This window comes from Temnothorax americanus, unplaced genomic scaffold (genome assembly GCF_048541705.1).
Source record: "Temnothorax americanus isolate GAGA-0224 unplaced genomic scaffold, ASM4854170v1 Scaffold57, whole genome shotgun sequence".
In the NCBI taxonomy this organism is placed as follows: domain Eukaryota; kingdom Metazoa; phylum Arthropoda; class Insecta; order Hymenoptera; family Formicidae; genus Temnothorax; species Temnothorax americanus.
The window spans coordinates 753760-766047 of NW_027509721.1; the positions used below are offsets into that span (position 1 = coordinate 753760).

The window sequence follows — 12288 nt, forward strand, 5'->3', positions numbered from 1 at the left end:
TAAAAATTGTTTACAAAGGCAATACTTACTATATAGTTTATAGTTCAGAAGTATAGCATTCTTTTGGACATTAGTTATAAGACGTTGGATTGATTAAGAATTCTTAATCAACAAATGTATAATAAGGCTCTAAACAAAAAAACAAGTTAACAAATCTAAAAATTCAAAATTTAAAAAACTTAATAAAAACAAAAATTATATTAATAAAAAACAAAATACAGTTTTCTTAATAAAAACAAGAACTTAAAAATTAATTAGTAAAAAAGTTAGTTTAAAAAAAAATAGACCCCGACTGCTGCCTAAAATAAAGAAACAAAAAACTAAAAAAATTAAACGGTAAAAAAGACAGGTTTAAAAAGTTTAAAATTCTTCTAAAAGTAATATTGTAAAATAGAAATAATTATGATTGAGAAATATTAGGTTTGGCGTGACGTCTCCCGACAGTTTTTTTTAAATGTGCAATTAATTATAGCGTAAAAATAAAGTATTTTTTATTATATATGTATTAAATTTTTAGAAAATTTTACCTTTTCGTATTTTTTATTATTTTAAACTATTTAAAACTGTTTTTTATTTATTATTATTTTGAACTTTTTAAACCTGTCTTTTTTACAGTTTAATTTTTTAGATTTTTGTTTCTTTATTATTATCAAGAGACACGGTAGTGTCTCGCGCCAAGTATACGCGAAGCGAGACCGACCGTGACTCTTTTTCGTGACGCGACGGGTTGCGAGTACTCGAGATGTTAAGATCTCGATAACGAGTGAATTGTTGTGCCGTACCTTGGAGGGTCGGCACGGGATTCTTTGGGATCCGCCGGGAGGATGGAAGAACACTAGCCAGACTCTTGTTTAAATAATCCTTTAATAAACTTGCTGTTCTAATGTTACAGATGTCTTGTTATTACACTGCCCTGACTTGCGGGCTTTTATACTAGAGTTGATAACGTTCGGTTGCACGCGATATCACCTTTCGGTTAAGGCTGCCCTGACTTGCGGGCGTTCGTGTAATCGACTACATTCGGTTGCGTGTGATCTAGCCTTTCGTTCCGGACTGCCCCCGCTTTTCGGAAGGGCGGGTTTTTATCTCTCGCGCGTTAACTTCCGCGGTGCTGACTCGGCTGTCAGCGCTTTTGCTTCCGGGCGAGTGACCTGTGTCACTTGCGAAACCCGGAATGCCACCTGCTCAGGTGAGTTTGGCAAGATCCGGAAGCAACGCTGACAGCGAGGTGTCGCAATTCGGGATTGTTGACCTTCGCGGCACAACAGAATGGATCAAGTTCTAAATAGGCTTGATCGATAACTTGGGGTACGTGTTTTTTATTTTTCCGCTATTTAACTTACTTTAGGCAGCAGTCGGGAGTCTATTTTTTTAACTAACTTTTTTACCAATTAATTTTTAAGTTTTTGTTTTTGTATTTTGTTTTTTATTATTATAATTTTTGTTTTTATTAAGTTTTTTAATAATTTCATGAAAGGGGCTAGCAAACCAAGCTCGTTTGTAGTGCTTTATAATTATATCTTACAATCGACGAATAATATTTCAATAACTGTGCGCGAGCCGATAAATGTCGGACTGAACCCAGCTATCTATCGTTGGAACATTAAAATCCTTCCCTCCCCGGAATTAAATCGAACGATTTAATTCTCTAAATATTTTTCGCAATAATTTCTTTACAGTTTTTAGAGAATTAAATCGTTCGATTTAATTCCGGGGAAGGAAGGGTTTTAATGTTCCAACGATAGCTGGGTTCAGTTCGACATTTATCGACTCACAGTTATTGGAATATTATATGTTTCTTCGTCGATTTTAACGATAGCTAAATTCAGTCCGACATTTATCGGCTCGCAGTTATTGGAATATTATTCGTCGATTGTAAGATATATATATTACTACTCCTTTTTATTTTATTCACTGGCGAAGAAAAAATTTCCTTATTGGTTTATTGCACACCGTTGACCTGAAGAATGGTGTCACTTCCCAACGGAGGTTTTTTTGAAACAATTACTGAGCAATTCGGATACGAGCGCACTTGCTTATTGAAGTCCTGGATTGACATGAAAATGAAGACAGTTGCAGCAAGCTAACAACTCACTTTCCTTTTACGATGTAGACGGTTTGATATCCTGCCTCAACATATCTACAACATGCGTTTTAACATCGGCTTCCACAGCAACAACGTGAACAGCAGCTTTAGTAAATCCAAGAGACGGTATTCCAAAGCCTTGCTAAACTTCGAAATTCGCGACATTAACTGCCATTTACAATACTTACGATCTCGTGTCATTAATATTGAGAATCAAATTCACGCACATCTTCCGTCGAGGTTAGTCACTAACTTTTTCGAATCAAACACGAGAAAAATCGATAAATTTAACAGACGGGAAAAAATAAGGCTAATGAACAAATTTCATCGTACCATCTATAAACAAAATAAAGGATTCAAGTCTTTTGAGAATATATCGAGAATATATTGAGATCGATCGAAACAATCGAAATGGATTGTCAACATCAGCAGTAAACAAATTCCAGAGTCGGTACTAAAAATTCTTAGCCTCGGCGATAAGTTTGGTGTCCCGATCACGGTCGTGAATACAGGTCTGGAAACTCTAGTAGTGGGGGGTGACTCGCTTAGTGAAGTCATTTTATGTAGTTGACACCATCACCACCTGGAGCGCTGGAGGTTAAAGATTTTTTAAATAACGCAAATACATATTGAATATATTGACATATAACTTATAACATATGACATATGACATATAACATATATATGTCATACGTTATATAACATATAACATATTGACATATTGAATGTAACGAACGTACGAAGTCCTAGAAAATGATTAAATTGACAATGAAATTAACGAAATATTGTGTCGTGCCAAATTGCAACCTGTTAAATTGCTGCAGCAGCTTTTAGCGTCATCAGTAGAATTAGGTTTATATTCATTTGGCAATGAAGTAGCTAGTCTTTGCTGTGATACAATCCAAGCCTTGACCATGCACATTCACAAAGAAGTTACGCAAGGACGGCGGCGCAAGGACATAATGGCACCTTTTTTGAACGTAAGTTTTTACAGGCGATAGCTTATGAGCATATAAACGTACTTTTTAGGATACAGCAAATTTTGAAATATTGAATTTTTTCTTTTAGTTGCTGATAAGTCTCATTTTGTCACATCAAATAGATTCAGATCTGATCTCGAACGCCAGTACGCCTCTTTACCATCTCATATATTGCTATCAAGAACAATATCAGCAACTTGTACAGAATATTGTAGCCAGTCAAACGGATCCACAAGTAGCACAAAGATTAGCGAATGCATTCACCGAGCTAATGACGGATATAGACTTTAGTATGAACTTGAATAAACGTCCTCAGAGATTGAAGTTCAAAAGTAATTTCGATAAATTTGTCGTGAACGTACAAGCATTCTTAATGATTAAGTAAAATAGAAATTAAAATGTAAATAAAAACGAATTTAGTTAACGACGTATTTGTAGAAAAATCGAATTAGTTCAGTTCATTGCTTTAATCATATTAATCGTACGGTGTACGATGAGCGTTTTTAACATATAGATGTATTTTATTTTATTTATGGATGTTATTGCAAAAAGGGGACTTGAGCATATAAGCTTTTTATTTTCTTTTCGTAAAATTGTAAAAAAAAAAACAATAATCAGAATCGAACTAAAAACGGTAAAAGACTACAAGGCGGATCTCTTACTACCACTCATCCACATTTGAACTCATTTAAAACGTTGATTGAGCCAACTTATTTACAAAACTCGCTGCTTTTTGCATATACTATTTTCTATTTTACATTTATTATAAAAATATTGTATTGGTTAAGGCTTCCGCAATGAAAAATATAAGGAACAAGGAACAGATATTAGCGATTAATATTATTCCTGATTTCTTATTTTTAATCGCTAATATCTATTCCTTGTTCCTTATATATTTCATTGTGCGGGAGCCTTTACGGTGAAACGGATTAGTGGACAACGCGTATGCGTGATAAAAAATTCTTGCAACGCAGCGACGCGCGCGGTCACATGGCAAACCTATGAAAACATCGTCATTAAGCAAGTCACCCCCACCACCAAAAAAACGGACAAGTTTCCGGACCTGTATTCACGACCGTGGTCCCGATAAACCGCAACAATAAAAAAGATCGCATGCGTTCAACCTTAGATGTTATTAAGAATTTCGAGTTTGATTGTTGCAAAATCGATGACGATGCCATTGATGAAACACGTGGTTTGATTGCTAACACTTTACATAAATTTTTAAGCAAAAATAGACATGTGTGACGATACGCACCTGCACCCTCCTTCCGGTGGGTAGTGGGATCCACATCAAGTCCTGGAGGGGGGAGATGGCGGAGGCCTGTGCGATCTCGGCGGTCAGGGGGGGGGCCGGGGCCTGGTCGGTTAGGAGGTCAGGCCGGGGTAAGGGAGGTTATGGGGGGCGTTGCGGCAGCGCACGCTGGTGGGGTGGCGGGGGTCTGGGCCGTCGGTCTTCGGGCCTCGGCTATGTTCGGCCGCGGATGGCTGGTCGCCGGCTTCGTGGTAGCTCTCCTGGAGGCTGTTGTTGCGGGGGCGGTGGTCGGCCGAGCGGTCCAGCGGACAGGCAGGGCCGAGGACGACTGTCCGGCGGGTGGTCTGGCTGGTAGTCGGTCGGCGTCCGGTGGTCGTTCGGTAGGCCGCAGGTTCGCCCGTACGCGGGTGGTTGGCAGGCGCCTGGTCGATCGTACCAATACCGGCTCGATCAGGATGGCGGCCTGGCGGCGGTTCTCGGCGTCGCCCCTCTGGATGCGGGTCCTTACGCTGGGCGCCTGACGGCGAGGGACGTCCGCTGGGCTGGTGGTTGGCCCGGTGTCGATCGGCCTCTCCCACTGGTCGTCCAGGTCGCTGATATCGCCAAAAAGCTCCTCTAGTTTAGCGCGTGTTTCCATGTTCACGGACTGGCTATGCTAGAGCAACTGAAAGTCTTTCGCACCGCGGGCTTATATACGGGTACGGTTGTGACCAAACGATGCATAATCGGGCCACGGGGTACGCTATTTTGTCCTATTAGTCATCGGTCTAAAACCTTTATATACCGAGAAGGTAGGTATTCGTAATGAAAATCATCCAAAATGTGAACAAATTGTTTAAACAATTTTATTTTTTCAATCCCGCTACAACTGCTCGATAAGCATCGCCTGAGCTCTGGATACCGCTAGGTATGACCTCAATCGGCCAGCCAGGGATACCTGTTAGCCGGACAGCTGCTTGATCAGGTGATATCTCCTTAACCCGTTGACTTTTCAGATTCCCGCCACGGTTGCCTCCTCTGGGATGCTCTGCCGTTCACCTCCACTATCAATCATTCATCTACCTCAACTGTGGAACCATGATAGCCGGACAACCGCTTGATCGGCTAAGTCCCGACATTAATCTAAGTGTAACGCTATTAACTCTCTTTTATTTTCAGGTTTCGTCGACAGCTGCTTCATCACCACCGCCGATGGCATGGATCACCGCTACTCACCGATGTCCAGGATCAACGCGTCTGGGAGATAGCCAAACAACAAGTACGAGAACTGTCCGCGTAATTACAACTAATATCAACTTTTTTCAGGTTTCCGCTACGGTTTCCTTATCAATGGCTTCCCCTGAAGTAGAATCTGTGATGACCTTGAGGGTCGGTCCACGCAATCACCAAGATGGCCGGACAACCGCTTGTTCAGGTAAGTTTTCAGGTAAGTAATGATATTTTTGTCTGGATTTTTGCAAATAACGATTGCTTTTATTGTTAACTATAGTTGCACAATGTTGGTGGTTCACAATTAACGATTGCCACATACGATGGCGGTCGCACGTCTCGCAAAGTGCGATTTCGCGATTCAGGTACGCGAAAACCCGTACGTCTTTCGTATCGACGTCACGTAACGCTGTTGGCGGGCGTTCCCGTTTGTTATTAGACACTGAGGTAGTCTTAATTATCGTATTCCGTTTCGCGTTCGCGAATATTCTTCCACGATACGCCGGTATAATACGCGCGAGAGTGCTACCTTCGAGCGCCCACGAGAGACTGCCTCGAGAAACGTTGCTCTCTCGGGCTCCCTACCACCGAGGTTTTCCCTTTCCATAGGGTCTCGGCCGCTTTCTCCTCTCTGGAAATTTCCATTACTACGCTTGAACAATAGGTGTTTACGCGCTTCGGCACACCAGGTGTGCGCCAGATGTTCGCGATGGAAATTTCCAACGCTAGTACACTATATGCGTCGCGCTCTTTCGACTTCCGGGTAGCAACAATTCAACTTTTGTATTTCTGAACTTATGACGGCGCCAACCTGTGCGCAAAGTCTTTCGGATGTCCCCGATCATGATTCCGCGCCGACTTTCTGGAGAAGACGTCCAGGTCGCGTTTAAAACGTCCGCCAATGGTGGCGACCTTTCTGCCTACTCTCTAGGCCCTTACCGATCGTATTCCGGCCCTACTTCCGGTAGCCGACGTCTGGAACTACTAGTTGTCCGGACTGTCCGGACAACCCCCTGTTAGGGTGGTCGGATTTTGATCGCGCTTCGATCTTCGGGTGTACCAGGTGTCCCTAGTGACGCAATTCTAATCTTTATCATCTGTCCGGCAAACCGGGTGTTTGCGCGGTCAGATCGCGCTCGCGATTGACTCAGATGTCTTCTCGACTTTCCCTGACTACGCATATTTAATATCGTGCCGGTCCGACGCTCGGTTCAAAATATCGTGTCTGTCCGGCAAACTGGGTGTTTGCACGGTCAGATTCCGCTCGCGCTTGATTCGTATGTCTTATCGACCTTCACTGAGTGAGCATATCGAATCTCAGTTTGGTCCGACGCTCGGTTCAAGATATCGTATTTGTCCGGCAAACCGGGTGTTTGCACGGTCAGATCGCGTTCGCGTTCGGTCTCTAGGGTTTGTCCGTACCCTTGAACATGCATATTTCATGCCGCGACGCTACGACGCTTCGCTTGCCGTATTGCCCCTTGTCCGGCAAACCAGGTGTTTGCGCGGGCGGATCGCGTTCGCGTTAGTCTCCAGAGGTCGGTGAAGCCTTTCTCTGGTGGCAGTTCAAGCCTTTTGGCGCTGCGTCGCCGCGTTCGTCCTTTCGTGACGTGTCCAGCAAACCTGGGGTTTGCACGATCGGATCGTGCTCGCGATTGTTTCCAGAGGTTGGTGAAGCCTTCCTCTGGCGGCAGTTTGAGCCGTTTGGCGCCTCGGCGCTCCCTTCGTGTGTTTTGCCGGGTGTCCGGCAAACCCCATGTTTGCGCGGTCGGATCGCGCTTGTTTTCGCATGATCCTCTCGTGAGGATACTAGGAGTCGGCATCTTGACTCTCGTTCGCCCGACGTGCGCGTGGTCCTAATTCCGCGCTCTCGCGTTGAGGATTGTGTGTGACTCGACCATACGTTGTTGTGGTGCAATTACTGATCCACGCACCTATCAAAATCAAATAAACTAATCACCTGGTCGAGCCAGGCACTTGGTGCCGCAAAAAGGAAAAACAAAATAACTATGTGGATCACGAAAAGAAAGGAATTATCCTTTATTAAATGGGCCGCTGCCCGGCGACTGCTGTCGCGTATCTTATATTCTAATACGTCGGACGGTTGGGCTGAATAATGTTATGAATATTAATTATTTACAAAAGAAAGAAAGATAAGATTTCTCAATTCCGTCCTCGGAATGTGTGCGTATACTAAAATTTATGTGGAGATCTCTCCCTCGTCATACGATTCGCCCTCGCCACTGGACGGGCTGGCGAAGTCCTGCTCGTCCTCCTCCGGCTGCTCCCACGGCTGCTGCGTTGGCAAGGCGGTGATGGTGATCGTGTCGGTCACCGTGACACGGATCATCTCGACCCGATACATGCTGTCGAAGGCTTCGGCAGCGCGTCTGATCGCCTCTAGTTCGGCAGGAGAGCCCCATAGGCGCGCGTCTCCCGCCGGTGGCACAAAGTAACTTACAACCTGGCGATCCATTGTCAGCGACGGCGTGCTTCGCCGGCTCCTCTCTTGCTACTCGCCGCGGCTGCCGCGTCGCGCGTCGCTCTGCTCGGCTAATTTTCTCGGGCGTCAATCGGGTTATGACTACCCGTGGTTGACTGAGGAGTGGACCGCGCACCGTCTTAGTGCACGGCTTCACGGTCTTTTTTGTTTTTCCGACTCAGGAATGTGGGACCATTGTTCGCGAAGCTTTCCGGCCGGTGTTTACGCGCGCGTTTGTTGACACGGAGCGCGAGGTTCCGGCGCGCTTTTCAAGTCCTGCACGTGTACGTGTCTATGCCAACGTCCCCGGGTGTCGCGCAAGTCGACTATAACGGGCGAGATAATCTGCCTTACCTCGAGCGGGCCGGTAAAGCGGGGGGCTAGCTTGGCGTTAAAGCCCGTAGCTTTCTTGGAGAGTGGATACTCTCTCTTCCAAACCAGGTTTCCGACGCGGGGTCGCCAATCCCGTCGCCTCAGGTTGTAGTAGACCTCTTGCCGCTGAAAAGCCCGGGCCAGGTTGACCCGCACCACCTCGTAGGCTTCCTCCAGCCGCCGTCGGGTTTGGTGAGGGGCCGCATTTGCTGCGTGGCACAGTGGGCTGAATTGGCAAATTTGCGGACATATCTCAATAACTCATTGGAATGTCAATGAAACAGTTTAAAAATGAGTACCAAAATGTTTTTTGGTTACTTTATAAGAATCTAAAGTTAAATAAAAAAAATAAAAAGGAAAGAGCGGACACATGATGTGTGCAACTGTCATAGAATCAAATTTTTTAAATTAATACTGTATATTTATCAAGGAATAATTGTATAACATGGCTTTTATGATAATCCAACTTGTTTTTATTCTAAATTATTGAAAAGTATACCTATATAACAATAAATCTGTACAATGATAAGACCCCGCGACTCGTCACTTTCGCGATATTTTCAACTCTAAACTCATTCTGATGTACTTAAATAATGAAGAGGAAAAAAAAGAATTACAATAAAAGTTTTAGAGTTTCGGAGAACATTTCTTGATTTTTTTTTTTTCATTCATTTTTGGTCGTAAACTCGAAATTAAAGGATCAGAAGTGATTAAAAGATGATTCAGAAGATCTTCATTCGTAGCAATTCTATTAATTTTGCGCGTGTGATCTCTTCTGTATTGCCTGAATTCTTTATTCCGGGCTTCGCTCGCTTCTTCAGATAAATGACCAATAGGAATAGAAAAGTGTGAAATTATTGCCTCTCCATGGATTAACAATTTATGAACGGAAGAGGACATGTAATACCATCCATAATCATTTACGAACATTTTTGCCGTTTTCATTGCAAATTGACCGAATTTTTTGGCGTCTACCCTTTCTCCGCAAGAAATTGCTTTTAAACTGACGGCAAGTCTCTTAATGAGTGATTCTTGTAATCCAGTGATTTTTGCAGTTGTTTCAATTTCCGAAAAAAACTTTTTTGCAGTGTTTCCATCATTTGTCAAGTCCTGAACCTTGTTTTACAATATCAACAAGCAATCCCAGATTTTTCTTGAACTCTTGCTGAATCCTCCTTTTAGTTTCCTCACGTTGTTTCTTTAGATTTGGATCGCGTACACTCCACTTTTTAAAGGATAAATTATATGATACACTAGCATGCCCCGCCGGGCTTCGCCCCGGCCCCGGTATTTGGTGTATTTGGATATCTTTCTAGATTAATTTTTTTTTTTTTTTTTTTTTTTTAGTTATTATGCTATTCGGGGCGGAGACGAATCCAACAAACCATAGATCATTAAAATCTGTCCAGCCGTTTTTGAGCTATAAATGGTGTAACTAACCCGACTTTGTTTTATATATATAGATGAAGTAGAAGCTCCATGCATCAAATTCTTGCATGAAGACTCGATATGCCAAAATTACAAGTCTTTTCATCAATATCCCTCATTATAACTTTGTCAATATTGTTCATTTCACTCGGTTTCGCACCGCAGAGATAACATGACGCATTAGATGATGTAACATCCGATAAAGTTGTGCATACTTTGCCATCTATCATTGTAAAAAGCATCTCATAATTAACAATTATGTTTTCGCATTCGGTTGGTACTAAATTCTTTATTTCTTGTTCCATTCTTTCGTATTCTTTCTTACAAATTTTCGCGTTTTCATGAATGAATTCGAATCTGATTGGACGACAATATCTAGTGGAAGATGGATTTGGATTCACCCATACAACATTAAAACTATTTATTAATTTTATGGGAACAAAACTTGTGATAAAAACGGAGCTATCTGATGCATTTTCGTCTATGAATCGTTGTTTGTACATGCTTTGACTGGATGCACCATCAAAGCCCCATTTACAAATTAATTTCAAATTACTGTATAAATCCAAATTTTCTTTGCAAACTTTAAACAGTCTTTTAATTGTGTGCTCAAGCAGAGCTTGTAATTCGATCGATGCTGAAGTTTCGGTGATCGTTACTTTATCTCTCGGATAACATTCTAATTTTGCTTATTGTATTTCATAATATGATTGCCATTGATTAGTCCCGCTCTCAATACAAGTTTTTCGTAATTCAATGTATTGTTCTTTCGATAGATTCAAGCTGAGAAATAATGCTAAGCATTTTTCTCTCGAAAACAAAGGCATTTTTATTTTATTTTCACAAAATGCCCTAACTCGTCCAATTTCACTCGGATTTTTAATCAAATAATCAAATACCTTTGCAAAATCAGAAGATCCATCACTAGTTAATTTTTGTTTCGCAGCATACAGGAGAACTTCTGTCGAATTAGAGGCTCGTAAATTCTCTGTTCGCCTCCGTTTATGTCTATCAGTAATTTCATCAAATGATTTGTTATGAGACGATGAACTAGTAGTAGAAGCAGATTCGCTTGAATAATTGGAAAAATTATCGAAAAATTTTAAAACTTGTTGAAGCCATGATTTATTCTTTTTTGTGAAATTTTCCAGTGTTTTATTTGATTTTTGCCATCTCGAAGAAAGATTTTTACAAAATATTCGTGATAAATCTCTCAACTTGTTTTCGGATTGGTCTGATAAATTGAGTTCATATTTTTTCGAAACGAATTTAAAATAAGTCGTTTTATTTTCAACCCAACTGGCCAATTGAAAACAAATTTCACAACGTTTCGACCGAATTCCGGTCCTTATCAAGTGCTTTAGGTTACACCGATCCGCATAACAAATTTACATGCATCGTTGACGTGGTGTCCTGACAACGTCAAGACAAACGCAAAACTAAACAAAAGACAAAATAATACATTTAACAATAAAAAACTATACAAAATCGTCATAATATCGCGCTGGTCAAAAACAATAAATTAATTAACACTGTAAAAATCAGTTAAAAACTTACAATTTTTATGCGCTCCAAAACAAACGGTGAGATCAAAACGTCACAAGCCATATCGAGGCACAACGTCCGAACAGTAAGACAGTCAAAGCGAAATGAAATTGTCAAACGTAATCCGCGGATAGCAAAAGGTGCTCTGGTGGGAAAAACGAGCAGAACCGAATATACAGGGCCGACTAAGTAATACCAATGACACGGTTATAAATAGATGGCAGGCTCTCAGTATCGTTTTGTAAATTGATTGTGCAATCATGTTTTTTAATGAAAAACATTTCTGATATTTCTCTTTTTTTGAAATGTTTTTCTTTGTATAAAATTTTTGGATGCTGCCACTTAAAATCATGATTGTGTGCAAGACGGTGTTTGCTCACAACCGAATGATTATCTACATTTTTTCTGATATCACATCGATGTTCTTTGATACGTGTTTCTAAATGCCTTTTTGTCTGGCCAATATATACTGCATCACAATTTGCACAATCAATCTTATAAACTAACTCTGTCTGGCTGAGATTCGGCAACCCGTCCTTGCCCTTTCTAATGACACAGTCTAATCTCTTCGGGATGGTGTGAAGAACTCTAAAGTTCATGTCTCGCATTGTACGGCTAACGTTCTCGCTAAGACCCTTTATGTTGTAACCGAACGATGCTATATCTGATCACCAGAGACGCTTATCTGTCCTAAAAGTCATCGGTCGCCACTCGGTTTTACCTATTTCTACCGAGAAGGTAAGTTTACTGATTGTGAGCTATGATATGGTTCCTCGATTTGTCGAAACAATTCAAATTTCAGAATCCCGCCAGGTGGTCCTCTTCACCGTCGCCGATTATCAAGGAATTGACGGTGGTCGCCTTCCGATATCGTCCCGGTAAGAAGATTGGACGTCACCCGTTCAAACAGGTAAGTACGGTTACGATATTT

At 41.8% G+C, this 12288-nt stretch overlaps 2 protein-coding genes across 2 annotated transcripts in view; both read left to right on the forward strand.

Moving 5' to 3' along the window:
• Positions 1-2587: 2587 nt before the first annotated feature.
• Positions 2588-3451, forward strand: LOC143904739 (exportin-4-like). The gene is made up of 2 exons (XM_077419618.1): positions 2588-3066; positions 3155-3451. The coding sequence occupies exons 1-2, from the start codon at positions 3001-3003 to the stop codon at positions 3449-3451; spliced, it is 363 nt and encodes a 120-aa protein (XP_077275744.1). The 5' UTR covers positions 2588-3000.
• Positions 3452-9321: 5870 nt separating this feature from the next.
• Positions 9322-12288, forward strand: part of LOC143904758 (putative aminoacyl tRNA synthase complex-interacting multifunctional protein 2) — a 108172-nt gene continuing 105205 nt past the window's right edge. Inside the window, exon 1 of the mRNA XM_077419662.1 lies at positions 9322-9332. The gene's annotated coding sequence lies outside the window, so the exon portion shown is untranslated. The remainder of the gene's footprint in view (positions 9333-12288) is intronic.